The sequence below is a fragment of the Rattus norvegicus genome, chromosome 16, assembly GCF_036323735.1.
Source record: "Rattus norvegicus strain BN/NHsdMcwi chromosome 16, GRCr8, whole genome shotgun sequence".
NCBI lineage: Eukaryota > Metazoa > Chordata > Mammalia > Rodentia > Muridae > Rattus > Rattus norvegicus.
The window spans coordinates 74,133,259-74,148,479 of NC_086034.1; the positions used below are offsets into that span (position 1 = coordinate 74,133,259).

General features: G+C 44.2%; 1 protein-coding gene and 1 long non-coding RNA gene across 4 annotated transcripts; one reads left to right on the plus strand and one right to left on the minus strand.

The window, feature by feature from the left end:
- Positions 1 to 12,070, plus strand: Ido1 (indoleamine 2,3-dioxygenase 1). Its single transcript, NM_023973.2, has 10 exons — positions 1 to 129; positions 3,681 to 3,776; positions 3,896 to 4,015; positions 5,537 to 5,655; positions 7,475 to 7,489; positions 8,550 to 8,649; positions 9,348 to 9,465; positions 10,487 to 10,538; positions 10,864 to 11,012; positions 11,448 to 12,070. The coding sequence occupies exons 1-10, from the start codon at positions 31 to 33 to the stop codon at positions 11,801 to 11,803; spliced, it is 1,224 nt and encodes a 407-aa protein (NP_076463.2). The 5' UTR covers positions 1 to 30; the 3' UTR covers positions 11,804 to 12,070.
- LOC108348416 (uncharacterized) lies at positions 9,260 to 13,531 on the minus strand. Of its 3 annotated transcripts, none has more exons than XR_005495012.2 (4): positions 13,411 to 13,531; positions 12,329 to 12,502; positions 11,651 to 11,752; positions 9,260 to 9,647 (listed from the first exon to the last, which is right to left on the minus strand). It is a non-coding gene; the product is annotated as an uncharacterized LOC108348416 (long non-coding RNA). The 3 variants fall into 3 exon arrangements; XR_005495011.2 differs by having other exon boundaries at positions 12,329 to 12,553; XR_010058466.1 differs by lacking the exon at positions 9,260 to 9,647 and adding an exon at positions 9,678 to 11,571 and having other exon boundaries at positions 12,329 to 12,550; positions 13,411 to 13,523.
- Positions 13,532 to 15,221: the final 1,690 nt, after the last annotated feature.

The window sequence follows — 15,221 nt, forward strand, 5'->3', positions numbered from 1 at the left end:
GGCCAAGGGAGTCCAGTGGGAAAGACAGCAATGCCTCACAGTCAAATATCTCCTGCAGAAGGCTCTAGAAGGATCCTTGAAGAATACCACATAGATGAAGATGTGGGCTTTGCTCTACCACATCCACTGGTAAGAGAAGTGAAAATCTATTTTGTCCTCATTACTTGCCTTGACAGATGAATTTCTAAGTAAGCAGCTCTGTGTCAGCTTCTCCTAAACGAACGCAGGAAGTGTTAAACTCAGAGCCAGTGTACAGCTAAGTGAACCTGGCTGCTCTTCAGTGTTTCTTCTTCTTCTTCTTCTTCTTCTTCTTCTTCTTCTTCTTCTTCTTCTTCTTCTTCTTCTTCTTCTTCTTCTTCCTCCTCCTCCTCCTCCTCCTCCTCTTCCTCCTCCTCCTCCTCCTCCTCTTCCTCCTCCTCCTCCTCCTCCTCCTCCTCCTCCTTCTTCTTCTTCCTTCTCCTCCTCCTTCCTTCTCCCTTCTCCCTTCTCTCCTCCTCCTCCTCCTCTTCCACCTCCTCCCTCTCCTTCCCCCCTCTCCTCCTACTTCCTCAAAATTCAGCCCTTACTTTCTTAACCTGTGAAGTAGTGGAGGAAGGGGCCCATGAGAAGTCTTTTAGCTCTGTGAAGGGACCGCTTTATAGAGAGGAAGCTAGTTTGTTAATAACAACCTTTCCCGCACAGAGGCATTCTGAAAAGGCAACATTCAAATGCACCCAGTCATGGAAAGTTCCCTTCTCTTCTGAACTGTATCAAAGGTACAGTCTGCGTTCCTCCCTGATTTCAATATATGAGATGATATATCAAGAAACTTTTCTTTCATATTACTACTGCTTGCCGTTTGCTAAGCATAATTCAAAGGAAGGTATGGACTACTTTGATTGTGCTTTTGTGCAAGTTTTGGAATCGAAGCGCAGTGTATGGGGCGGCGGGGGTGGGGTGGGGTGGGTGGGGGAGTGCTTATCTGAAAACACTTTGTGCCTCAACCAGGTACGGTGGTGCACAACTATAGTTCTGGCACTCAGGAAGCAGAGGCAGGGGCATGACTATCTTAAACAAAACAAACCTAAGAACGTACTGAACAAACAATGTCACTAAATTGATAAGAATGCTACGCTTCTTTATCGTCAACATCTTCATCATAAAAACTTACGGAAAAGAGGAAAGAAATAAGATAGTCGTTTAGAGGTGCCTCATGCTCACCTACTCTCACTAGGGACCGGAGAAAGTAGCCACACGTTTTGAGCTCCAGTGACTCTGGGACCCAGACAGAAAGAGCCTGGAGCCAGGAAGGCAAGATCTACAGACAGTGTGTTCTAGAGACTGGGATTAGATATCAAAACCAAGGCGGTTACCCGGAGGGCGAGGCACCGGAACCCTGCAGAGTTACGGGTAGCAGTGAGCCTGTACCAGCTCACCCACCCCAAAGCGTTCCGAAGCAAGCACCCTGCGGTGCTCGGGGAGCATCCTGCGCAGCTCCTATCTAATCCTGTGGCTTGGTGCCTGGGGCTGGACTACGGTCTAGCGTGCAGCCTCAGGTTCGCCCGCCCCGGGACACCAAGCCTGGTAGCCTAGGAGTTTCCTGGTGCCTGCATCCTTGGGTGCCTTGGCATCCCTGGTGTTGAGGTCTTCTTGTACCCGGTCACGAATGTGTGCAGCAGTTCTCAACCTTCTTAAGGCTGAGACCCTTTAATATCCTCATGTTGTGATGACGCCCGACCATAACGTTATTTTCGTTGCTACTTCCTAACTGTAATTTTTCTACTATTAGGAATCGTAATGCAAATATCTGCATTTTCTGACTAGGTGACCCCTATGAAAAGAATGATGCCTCAAAGGGGTCATGACCCACAGGTTGAGAAACACTTCTCTAACAGGAAGCAGCCCCAAGGACAGCACATTAGGACAGCACTCGGTGTGTTTCAGAGCTTTGGAGTTCATTTGGGGACATTGCCTATATTTCTATAGGATTCATGTCGTGTGATTGTAAATATGAGATACTATTATTGGATTTCTTTTTCATTTGTGGGTGGAGGCTAAGTAACCTATGGTAGAGGAAGTAAACGCTGCTTATACAGCAGTCCCCTTCCCCATCAATGGCTTCGCTTCTCATACTTTCTCCCTCCTGCAGCAGCCTAGGTGTTAGACCATGCTCCCAGTATCAGGGTACATATGTTCAAGCAACTTGTACTTTACTTAAAATCCCCAAAGCACGTGCACCGCATGCTTCAGAGGAGCCTGAAGCCCCACAGGTGTTTCCTTTAAGTGACGAGGTGACTTTTCTCTAATATATAGAGAAAACAACTATATGTTAAAGTTGCTAAGATTTATAGTAAGAGCGTGTCTGTCTAAAATTGTAATGGGGAAAAAAATGACCGTAAGTTAGAAAGGTGGTTCAGTTGGTGCTATGCATGCGAAAGAATATGAATTCAACACCAAGAAGCCACGGAAGGAAAAAGGTCAAAGCCAGGATAAGGTGGTGCGCACTTGAAGTCCCAGTGGATCCCTAGGACTTGCTGGCCAGCCGGGCTAACCTCATGGATGGGGTCCAGACCACTGAGAGTCCCGGTCTCAAAAATAAGGTGAAGGAGGTGTCTAAAGTTATCCTCTGGCCTACACACACAGACACACACACACACAAACACATGTATGCATGCATGAACGCACGCATGCAGGCACATGCATGTACACACTCATACACATACACACATAAACATACATGTACACACATACTCCTATACACATGCACATACCCACAAACACACACATGCATATGCACACATATTCATACACACACACACAAACACATGCACGCACGCAGGCACATGCATGTACACACATACTCCTACACTCATACACATGCACATACCCACACACACACACACACGCATATGAACATATATTCACACACACACAAACATGCATACACGCGCACACACCCACGAACACTCGCACACACGTGCACCCCCACACCTAAAATCTATCCTAGTTCTGCCGCCCTAACTCAAACTGCAAAAGGTAAAGTGACACCATCATCCCCACCCCACCCCCGACTGCTACTCAGTTAGGGTGAAGATGGTGTTAGGTGTCCAGTAATATCCCAGATCTTTCAAGAAATATATTAGGAGCACAACACAAGCCTTGATTCTGAAAGTTGGAAATGCTAGTTTGAGCTACAAATCAATTATACGCAAAATAAGCGGCATTTGGGTTTTTAAAATATGTGACAGAAAGACCACTTCCTGGGCCATAAGAAATACAGGTGTGCAACTGAGTGTCGTTCAACTTAAAGCCATCTTGCTTTTTTTTTCCCCACTTAAAGAACATACCTTAGAAGAAAGAAAGTAACAGAAAATAGGTGAGTGGGTGTGGAAAGCCATAACCCATGGGCTTCTCAGAGGGGAGCCTGCTGTAAAATGGAGAGCTTAGGATGGCTGGGGTAGAATCGCTGGCTGAATTTTGTAAGACATGAACAGAAGTGCGGGAAGCCATGAAGGATTGCTTCTGCCCAAGCCTCTGTAAGGTGGCAAAGCCCAGGCTGGTATTTCTAGACCCTGTTTGTTGGGGGCACAAATGGAGCTAGAGACAAGATAGACCATCCACGGGAAAGCCTGAACTACTTTAAGTCACCACCGTGAGCGATGCAAACAAAATGGCTTCCTGGGTCTTATTTTCTTTCCCAGGAGGAGCTGCCTGATACGTACAGACCTTGGATCCTTGTGGCTAGAAATCTGCCTAAGCTGATTGAGAATGGGAAGCTCCGAGAAGAAGTCGAGAAGGTTTGAAAGCCTATACAATCGTCTTTCTGTGTAGCTTCTTCACATTTTAATCTTGGCTTTAAGACCTACAACATTCTTACCGGGACTGAGGTCAGTCAAATCTCTCCATCTCTTGTCAGCTGCCCACACTGCGCACCGAAGAACTGAGGGGACACAGGTTACAGCGCCTGGCACATTTGGCCCTGGGGTACATCACCATGGCGTATGTGTGGAACCGAGGGGATGATGATATTCGAAAGGTTTGGAGACTTCCTGGTATTTCTCATACAGTGACTTCTCATTAGCATGAATGTTAATTCCAGCTTGCGTTAAAAGCAACGTGGTTGGGCTTGGGACAGAACTCGGTGGTGGAGTGCATGCCTGGCACATGGAAGGTCCTAGGTTTGAACCCTAGACCCACAAAAAGTTAACTACGAGAACTGTATTATTATCATTACCTGTTGTGAATGCCATTGGTCAGTGCTTCCGGAGCAAGGTGCTAAGGGTGAGCTCCAGGCCTTGTACGTGTTAGGCTCTGCTGGGCTCCATTTTTAAAATTTGCATCAGGAGGAAAATAAAGCAGTTCCTCACTGGACTGTCATAATTATGTTGTAAACGTCTTCCACATCTTGGACAAGAATTTAATAAATGAATACAGACGCGTGTCCTGCTTTTTAAATTTCATAATGTTGTAAATGTTTGGTAGTTACCATACAAATTCAGGTGGCGTTCAGAATCACATGACGTCCACAAAGACTGCATATTTCAATTTGCAAAGAATGGCGTTGGTTTCTCAGAGCACCTTTTACCATTTAGCAACAAACGTGGCTGCCAATTTCTTCAGATACTTTTATTGCCACTTGCCGTTTAAAGGCAGAGGCACACACACAATCCACCCATGAAATCAGTCAGCTCCTGGGATATGGAGAGGAGTGAAACCATCTGTGTAACTGTGGGAGCGCTTTGCACTTGGTTACCCTCTTCTCATAGCATCCGATTCTGCTTGTGAGTAACTGCTGTTTTGTATATTGAGATCAGGTAATACAAGTCAGTCTTAGCACAGAGTTCAGAACTCACCCTGCATCCCGGGCGGGCTTTGAAGTCTTAACTCGGGGTTGGGGATTTAGCTCAGTGGTAGAGCACTTGCCTAGCAGGCGCAAGGACCTGGGTTCGGTCCTCAGCTCCGGAAGAAAAAAGAAATGAAGTCTTAACTCTCTTGTATCATCCTTCCGAGACATAGGCTAACAGATCTGCATGGCACCAGTGTGAAGTATTGTGAAGTTTACTGAAAGGAGAATAAACATACCGCACGCACGCACGCATACACGCACGCACGCACGCGTGAGCGTTTCCTTCTTCCGTGTGCTCTGGGACAACACTCTGCACTTCCCACATGAGTCACATTCTGTGTCCTTCGCAAAGCCTATGAGTCCAGAGACAACTGGGTTTTCCTTTCTTGCTGCCAGTAGCTAACGTGGTGCCCTGTGGGACAGACGGGTAAAGGACAGAGTGAAAATAGCAGAGTCGTTTGAAACCCGCAGGCTCCATCTTCTTTTTCTTCCTGTCTGGGGCTGAACTATGCCCTAAACAACCAACATCCCAAACAGGACCCTCGAACCGACGACAGGACTGTGTCACCAAACAAGGGAGAGAAAAATTACACATGTGGGCTTCCAAGTGCTGTCTGTGCTCCAGAACAAGTTTCAACAGTGAGATGAGAAGAAACTCTGAGATGTTTCAGTGACTAAAAAAGAAAAAGTGACCCGGTGTGTTTCAATCAGGTGCTGCCCCGCAATCTTGCCGTTCCCTACTGCGAGCTCTCGGAGAAGCTGGGGCTGCCTCCCATTCTGTCTTACGCAGACTGCGTCCTGGCAAACTGGAAGAAAAAGGACCCCAATGGGTATGTAACCGTGACCAGGAAGTGGATGCTATCAACTTGGGATGTTTATTCCTTAATTTTTGGCAGTGCGTCTTCTGTTGTTGGTTATGGTTTGTTATAAGATCTCTGTGTCTGTAACTACGCATGTGTTACCCGCGAGCATGAGAGAAGCGCCTGGATGTCTATGGGGAAATCCCAAGAGTCTTTGCGTTCACTCTGGTTTGCGCTGGCCTCATATAGTAGAGCCACCGCCCAAGCCCAGCGTCAGAAGTATGTCCGTCACCACTGAAAATGCTTTCGTGATTCTTTTCATCCCGATTCTCCCTCTGCACCCAGAAAATACATTCTAAATTGTTGCTTTAAGGTCTAGCGAGGTGGCTCAGCAGGCCAAGGTACTTGCAGCACAAGTTATCAACCCACGTTTAACCGCTGGGATGCAAGCAAAGTAGAGAATTGACTCCATGAAATTTTCCTCTGACCTCTACTTGTGCACCATGAAACGTGTGTCCCCCCCATCATGCCCACAGAGAGTAATAATATATATTATGCTTTTTAATCCAGTTGGTTTGTATTAAAATGTTAGTTGGAATATAAAGACAGTTTACTATTATTTTATTTATTTTGTTTGGGTTTTGTTTCATTTGTCTTAGCTTTTGACAATGTCTTGCCATGTACCCCAAAGTGACCTTGAACTTGTTGTCCCCCTGCATCAGTCTCCTGCGCTCTAGGACACTGAGCAGGCATAATTAGATCTCAGATCAATAAAACCACCGTCATAGCTACAGCATTTCTATTGCAGTGATAGAAAAGCCTGACTGAGAGCAACTTGGGAAAGAAAGGGTTTTATTTCACCTTAGTTGCAAGTTCATCATCTAGGAAAGCCAGAGCAGTAACTCATAGAGGGAATGTAGAGACAGGAACTGGAGCAGAAGCCACGGAGGAATCCTGCTTGCACACTTGCTCTCTGAATGTGCCGATTGAAATATGGGTACCATCTACACTGGGCTGGGCCCTCATCATCAGTCAAGACAGGCTTGCCCACAGGCAAGTCTGAGGGCGGCGTCTTCTCCAACGATGTTCCCTCTTCTAAAGCAACTTTAGCTTGTACTGTGTAAACATCAACACTAGCCAGCACAGCATGAATGTGAACTTCTTAACGTATGGTTTCCCGTCATTAATGTACTTTAGAGATTCCACAGACTTAATTTCTAGAGAGCTAGTTGCATTCAAGACTGAACACATCCTCGGTGGGAGAAGCAGAAACATGTGAGCTTTCAGGGCAGCCCACTAAGGAGTCAGCTTGTGATAAGACCTACAACAAGAAGTAATAGGCTAACAACAGCCCCTGTGGCTATCAGATTGTACCTGTGAGATGTAGTCTGCATATGGGACTGCCTTGCTGTACGACGTACCTTCATAGTAACAAATGATTTGGAGTGTATGTTCTTTGGTTACTCAATTTTAAGCCAGTGTTTCCCAACCTGTGGGTCCTGACCCCTTTGGGGTCACATATCGGATATCCTACATATCAGATATTTGCATAAAGACTCAATAACAGTGTCAAAATTATAGTTATGAAGTAGCAACAAAAATGTTTTGGTTGTGGGGATCACCATAACATGAGGAAACATATTAAAGGGCCACAGCATTAGGAAGGTTGAGACCCATTGGTAAGCAATCTTGAGGAATATAAAACCCATGTTTCTCTCTCCTTAAACCCATGTCTCAATACTGATGGACCGTAGTGCGTGAGCCAATACTCAAATTTACCTAATTTAATAACTGTTTTATTTTTCTCTCTTCCCAATTGGCATGCTGTTTTGCGGGCTGCTCTCCTAAGGCCCATGACATACGAGTAAGTATTTGGTTATTCTTTTATCCTAAAAATTATATGCCATGCAGAGGGAAATGTAGGCTTATGGGATATTCCAAATGATTGGATTGAGGAAGAAAGTAATTGCAATAATTATTTAAAAGACAAATAGTCCAGTTTCCAATTGCGTCTGCAAACATGACTGTGTCTATAGGATGTTGGAACTATAGATTCTCGCAACCCTGCTACTTGCATGTTTGAAATTAATATGAACAGATATGAAGAGTAGAAGCCTCTGTCATGTGTGGCCCAGGGACCCCCGTGACTAGACGTAGTTAGTGAGGTCACCCAATATGTCTACTCTTTATAAGTCAACCCTCAACACACTTGATCTATATACTACACTAAAGTTGGGGAAATAAGACATATGGCACCAGTGTAATCTTGCCTAGACGGAGCTAGGCTAAATGTATGGATATAAATATATAAACCATAAAACCAAAGCACTCCTCAAACGGAAGGTTGAAAGGGTGTCCGGAAGACTGAGAGCTTGTCCCCCTAAGACAAAGTGAGTGGCAAGGAAGGTCTCCAAGACACGAAGCATCTGGGGCATTATCTATCAGGGCTTGAGGCCTCCTCGCTAGCACCATCGTCTTGAGGAACTCAAATAAAACTGTGAGGTAGGATAAAACAAAGACCCCACAGGTCTCCGTCACGATGGTCGAGAGTTTAAACTGTGCCTTTAAACAATGAGCTTTTTGAAGCAGGATCTCACCACAGACACACACAGCAGCAGCACAGCCAGATTTAGAACTCAGGAATCTAAGCTACTTCAAATTCATAAATGCACAGATTCTAAAGCCACTGTCATACCAATGCCAAAACTCCAGTGGAAAAGAAAAACAGACTCTAACCAGTCTGAGTGTGTGTGTGTGTGTGTGTGTGTGTGTTGGGGGTGAGACAACAGGGTAAGCATGTACCACTCTAGCCCAGTTAGCTGTGGGATTTAAAAAAGTACAAGAAAAGATAGGGAAATTATGTTTTCCTACAAATGCATTGTTTGTTCTCCTGCCTGTTTGCCCACTGTGCCTGGTTTTCTTAGGAACATGGACATTCTGTTCTCGTTTCCTGGTGGGGACTGCGATAAAGGCTTCTTCCTGGTCTCTCTAATGGTGGAAATCGCAGCTTCTCCTGCAATCAAAGTATGTCGGTTCTCTCTTAGCTGGTTGTTTTCTACCCCCTGTTCATGTGAGCAGGGAAAACATGTAGCAAGTACGTTACATTGGCAGGGTTGACTCTACCCTGGTTAAAGGTAGCATCTGGTCATAAAACTGGTGAAAATAATAATTACTAAAAAAGACTCTTTTTTTTTTTGCACATCATCCTGAAATATGAAGTCTAGGGGTGATGTATTTAGAATCAAATTAGCAATTCCAGCATGAAATAAAAAGTCTTCAAAGGGATTTGTCATTAATTCATAGTGATGGAAAGTCAATCGTTCTGCCTGGGAAGACAAAAGCAGCATGCTGGGGTCATGACTCAGTTCTGGCTGTGCAATCACAAGAGTCTGGTCTCCTGAGGAAAAGGCTGAGCATGTCCTCGTGCACTTACAAGGCCGGGAGGCGCTCCCTGGGACTCTCTGTCCAGCCACTAACCTAATCAGTGAGCCCCTGGCCAGTGAGAGATTCTGCCTCATAGAACAAAGGAGTAACTCGGAATGGTTCCGGATGCTAAGCTCTGGACTTCACATGAGCACAGGCACATACAAACTCACATGCATTCACATACACGCAATAGACATGGAAACATCAATTTGATTTGCTGGATAAGCTACAATTTATTTTGTGCCACTGCTAGATCCCCCCTCCCCCACACTCACATTTTAAACTTTATTTTTAAGGCAATTCCTACTGTATCCAGTGCAGTAGAGCATCAAGACCCGAAAGCACTGGAGAAGGCACTGTGTAGTATAGCTGCCAGTCTGGAGAAAGCCAAGGAAATTTTTAAGAGGATGCGTGGTGAGTATTGCTGGCAGTGCTCGTTCTGGGCTCACAGCCATATGTGTCTGGTGTCTGACACAAAGAGGTGTCGAGAAAAGCGAAGGGTAAGATGACCGCTGCTGAGTGCCTGTCCTCCTCACCGCCCTGTTGGGCTTCTTTGTGTAGCCCATCTAATTATTTCCATTCACAGAAAAGAAAACCTAAAGTAAAAAAAGATAAGACGACTTAGGGTTATATGCCACCGGTAGTGAAAAAGGAACCAAGAATTCCAGACGGAGTCTTTTTAATGCTGAGAACGTTTCTTGCCTGACACTAAAACCCCTGCGGAAACCTGAGGAATACAGATATGATTTCAAGTGTTGAAAAACCTAGATTCTGGTCTGACTAAACTCTGATTCTCCACAAATCCACTCTGGGGGTAACAGAGAAACGAATTGTTTCAAAACCGATGTAGAAACTCTACCAAACCCAGGACGTGCGTAAGAGTGATTTGGGAAGGAAATCTGCCTTCCTGCCTCAATTTAATAAGTGGGATTTTGTTTGTGAGTTTGAAGCTGCCTCTGGTTGCCTATTGTGGGAGCAAACTCTTCCAATCTGATGTTAGTAAGCTTTAGGAAGACCCATGAGTGGATCCCATGCGGCTTCTGGGTGGGTGCGTGTGTGCGTGCGTGCCCACGAGTGTTTATTCGTGCTGTGGGTGATGGAGACCAGAGCTCAGAGATGCTAAGAAAGGACACGATCACTGAGGTACACGTCCAGTCCTGGTTTTGTTGCTGCAAGAGTTGCATGTGCCTTGTCAGTAAGCACATGGAGTGATGCTGTTCGGCGCTGACAGTTTCATTTGAATGACAGTATTGTGATGTCACTTGGTCCCTTGGCAGACCCAATATGGAGGTATGGGAGAGCTAATGAGTAGGTATCCTGTCCATAGGGACCTTGTGGGTCTGCCTGATGCCTTTACTGGAGTCTGTATTGAAATCCACACAGTTGTTTGCAATACCCCTGATACTACTTAGCACACACTTTCGTCTTTCCACAGACTTCGTGGATCCAGACACCTTTTTCCACGTTCTTCGCATATATTTGTCCGGGTATGTATTCTGAGGCTTGACTTTATTTTCTCAACTCATAGAAAGAGCAGACCAGATCCCAGTTGCTGGCCTCCGGTATCCTTTGGGTTGAAAGACTGGTTTGTGTTGCTCGCATCCACATTGTAGAGAAAGTCACCTTCTCTTTCTGAATCTGAATTAAGGTGAAGCAAGGCTCCCCTCAGAAAGAATGTCAAAATTCCCTCAGAACTGTGCTATTATTTCTATTCACGAACTTGAGTGACGGGTGGGTGGAGGAACCACATCTTCTGTCAGATTTCCTACCTGGCGACTAACCCAAATGGTTTTTCTTTCCTTTTTGAGCCAGTTGGAAGGGCAACCCTAAGCTGCCGGAGGGTCTGCTGTACGAGGGCGTCTGGGACACCCCCAAAAAATTTTCAGGGGGCAGTGCAGGCCAGAGCAGCATCTTTCAGAGTCTTGATGTCCTTCTGGGAATAAAGCATGACGTTGGTGAAGGTGGGTGGAAATGACAATGCCTATTTTCTTTTCAACTAACAGGACTATATCTTAATGCAGATTAAGGATCCTCCCAGGCAGAAGTGTTACAAATTCAAAGCCATCGTGTGCTACATCCTGAAATCCTGTCCAGTAAAACCAAGGAGAGAGGGAGTCATGGAGGGGTGGGGTGGGGGTGGGGGAAAGGAAAGATGACAAAGCCAAAACAAGCAAAATATGGTATTAGGAAACTGTTACTTATTCTTCCAGGACTAATGAGAGTCGTAAGGAATAGCCATTGCTAGGAGCAAGTAGCAAGCTGTGTAGCATGGCCTTGTGCCGCAAAGCCTCCCATGTTGGCTAAGATCACCCAGCCTTCCAGACCTTGCCCTCTTTCTCTCCTAGCTGAGGAAGTCCTTTCTCCCCAGCTCCTTACCTGTCTTTGTTTTGCTGTAGGATCTGCTGCAGAATTCCTCCAGGAAATGAGAGAGTACATGCCTCCAGCCCACCGGAACTTCCTCTCCTCCTTAGAGTCAGCTCCCCCAGTCCGTGAGTTTGTCATTTTAAGACGCAATGAAGACTTGAAGAAGGCTTATAATGAGTGTGTGAATGGCCTGGTCTCCCTCAGAATGTTCCACCTCTCGATAGTAGATACTTACATTGTGAAGCCTTCGAAGCAGAAGCCCATGGGTGGCCACAAGTCAGAAGAGCCCTCAAACACGGAAAACAGAGGGACTGGGGGTACTGACGTCATGAATTTCCTGAGGAGTGTGAAAGATACAACCAAGAAAGCCCTTCTGAGTTGGCCTTAGTGTATGTAGCAAGCTCCAATTCTATCAGTGCACAGAAAACACCTGCATCCTAGCCCATTAAATCAGATCCACCAAGTAAGGCTATAGAATAATTTGCCAGTAATACACTATATAGATTTCAAAATCATCTATGCATCTCCCTGTAGGAGAATAACCAAAAGGAACTATTTAATGATATTTTAAAATGACATAAGAAATAATATAAATTATATTTATGATTGAAATGTAACAATGAAACCCACTAAATAAAAGTTACTGTGAGGTTGATTTACTCTTGTGTCCTTTGTAGCTATAATTAAAGATTCCTCCAAATGATATCTACTTACCAGGGCTGAGTCCTATCCTTTAAAAATACTATACTTTTTCATCCTGACTGTCTCATTAGTCTGTATTATCATCACACAAAGAGCTTTGGGTGCCAGATTATTGCTCACCAGCCCTAGCAAATATCTCAGGAATGAAGATATAAAAGAATAAATGAGTTGCGGACACATAAATCAGGGTTAAGAAGGAAGAAGAGCTCACCTTTGTGGTGGTCTGAATGAGGAATGTCCTCCATAGGTTCACATATCTGGACACCCACATCCAGGTTGGTGGCACCATTTGGGGTGGTTATGGACTTTAAGAGGTGCAGCCTTGCTGTCTGAAGTGGACTTTGAAGGGGTATAGCCTTGTCTCACTTGCAGTCATTAGTCTCTGCTGCCATGTGGTTAAATATGTGACCAGTCAGCTTCTTGCTTCCGCCACCTGCTGCAAAGACTTCCCAACTATTACAGACACCCTCTCTGGAACCACGGGCCAAAATAAACTACTTTCCCCCCATGGTATTTCACCACAGAAACAGAAAAGTAATAATTTCGGTAAATGCAATTTCTCCTGAGACTGGGTTATTGGCATTCACCCTCCAATGTGAGTTAATTTAACAATAGGATCCCTGAATCGTAAGTTAAGAGGAGTTGAAGCAGAGTATAGTGGCTTGTACCTGTAATCCCATCATTCAGGTGGCTGGCACAGAAGGGCTTAGAAGTTCAGGGAAAGACTACATTACATACTAAGTTCCAGGCCAGCCTGTATCAAAATACATATAAATAAATAAGTAAATAACTACAATTAAAAGTTGTTTGAGCCAAATGTAGTAGCACTCTCTTGAAAGTCCAGCATGTAGGAGACCCTGGATGTTCAAGGCCTGGTGAGCTACCCAATGACTTCCAGGCCAACCTACGCTACAAGAGTGAGACTTTATTTCAAAAACAAAACCAAAACTAAAATGAGCAAAAGTCATAAGTTCTGAGTCAACCTTTCCTTTTAAAGATGACAAAATCAGTGCTCGCTTCGGCAGCACATATACTAAAAAGATGACAAAATCAGTTCTCAGAAGGATGAAGTAACTTACTCAGGGCCACATAATTAGTTACAATTGGGAGGACCTTTAGTTTCTTGGATATACTCATTTTTATTCCTTCTTCCCTTGGGATATGTTAGAAGGAAAAGAACTTGGGAAAGTGGGAAATGAAGAAATGTGATGATCCGAGATCACAGGAGAGACAAGTACGAAACCAGAGATCAATGTAACAAAAGATAGGAATCCTCACAACAGTCCCACTGACCTGGACTTAGCAAGCTCTTAGAATGGACAGACTTCATCTCTGAAGAAATAAGATAAGACATGAGTTTTAATGAGTGTAGACAAGTAGGTGTTAGACAGACAATGTAATCGTGAGCTTCAGTGGCTTTCCTCTAATATAGGATGTCATTATGACATCAAGTGGAATGTGGCTCGCAGCAAAGGTTTGACCTGACAAAGCACAGCAAATTACACTGATAACTGTACTTAGGACGACAAGTTTTCTTCTCTTCCTATTGATGTTTCCACAACGAACGCACATAAATTTATAATGAGAAAAGTGTGTGTGTCTGTAGTCCTACATCCTGTATGTCTACATGTGTGTCTGTAAATCTTAAGATAGAATCAAAAGGATTATCTTTGGACCTTAATATGCGATAGAAACTCCAAAAGTCTGGTGATCGAGATATAGGTTCTGTCTTAAATATTGATTGGCTGAGATCTCAAGTGTGTCACTTTATATGTCTGCCATAGAAACATAAGACTATTTTGGGGACACATGATAAAAACAAAACTGAGACCTTCAGAGCACTCAGAAGAAAAAAGTAAACAAGAAGTCAGTGTCTCAATCACAATACTGTCAAAGGCCTGATCTCTGGTGAATTAGCTTTTTTTACATAGGCTCCTTCTTCTCACAAGAACATCGAAGGCCAAGTATGTATTGGTGGGCCTTTTGAAGACATATAAGACAACCCTGTTGAACATGGTAGAGCACACATAGAATCCCAGCACCTTAAAAGTGGAGGGAGAAGTTCTAGCAGTTCAAGACCAGCCTTTGTTACACACAGAGTTCAAAGCCATCTTGGGCTAAATGAGATCCTTTTTCAAAACAAACAAACAAACAAACATACAACCAAATGAATGAAAAAGTAAAATGAAAAATCAACAAAGCTAAATCATAAAAGCAGTTAATTATAATTTATCTGCTCCTGTAACATGAGCTTTTAATAAGAAGAAGATATGGAAGAGGTAGATGGGTACTGGTGATCCTGGCTCTCAGGTGGTCGAGACAGAAAGACCTCAAGTTCAAGACCAGCTAGGGCTGCATGGTGAGTCTCAAAATAAAAAATATAATAAAGGTAAAACACATGCATATACATGAGATGGGGGGGACCCAGAAACAGAAGTTTTAACATTCTGAAGAATGTCTCTAAAGAAAATACTTATCAACAGACACACAACGTGGCTCACTTTGTATCTGTACCCTCTATTCAATTATTTCTTTGTTTGATTTTCAAGATAGGGTCTCACTATGTAGCCCTGCTACTTAATATTTTGGTTACTCAGTATCCTTAATCTCTGTGAGCTACAGAGATAACAGTGCTACTGGCTAACTACCTTTCCAGGCACTAGGCTCATGGGAAATTTGTGGGGCAGCAAAGCAGACCAGGAGGCATTTTCTTTCATTTGGAAAGTTAGGACAAGATTCCTGGGGTAGAGAATGTTGGTTGAGCTGATGGTTGTAATTAACCTGCAAGTTTTCTAGTGTGAGATTAAACAAGCAAATATACAACAGTCTTTCACCAAACTGTCCTTAGCAGGCAAAGGAGTCAACACAGAAGTGTAGCTTCCACAGATGATGTCATTTTTATGGAAGACAGAATCTTTGGGTAAAGCAGCTCTTCTACAGAATGAAAATGATACCTCAGAGAGTCCAGTTCTTCTAGCTGCATCTAGGGAGCCAAGTCTCCAGAATGCAGAGATCGGAGCCCAGGGACATGGAAATGAGAAATGAAGGATTTCAAAGTTGCAAACATGCAAAGTGAGGAGTCATTGCTTGTGTCTACAAAGTTT

What these genes read in the sequence shown, in the direction of transcription:
- Ido1 (NM_023973.2), top strand. Translation starts at nt 31, where the DNA reads ATGCCTCACAGTCAAATATCTCCTGCAGAAGGCTCTAGAAGGATCCTT. An exon ending in CAGCTTCTCCTGCAATCAAA is followed by an intron (nt 8,650 to 9,347) that starts GTATGTCGGTTC and finishes TTTATTTTTAAG; the next exon opens with GCAATTCCTACTGTATCCAG. An exon ending in AAAGCATGACGTTGGTGAAG is followed by an intron (nt 11,013 to 11,447) that starts GTGGGTGGAAAT and finishes GTTTTGCTGTAG; the next exon opens with GATCTGCTGCAGAATTCCTC.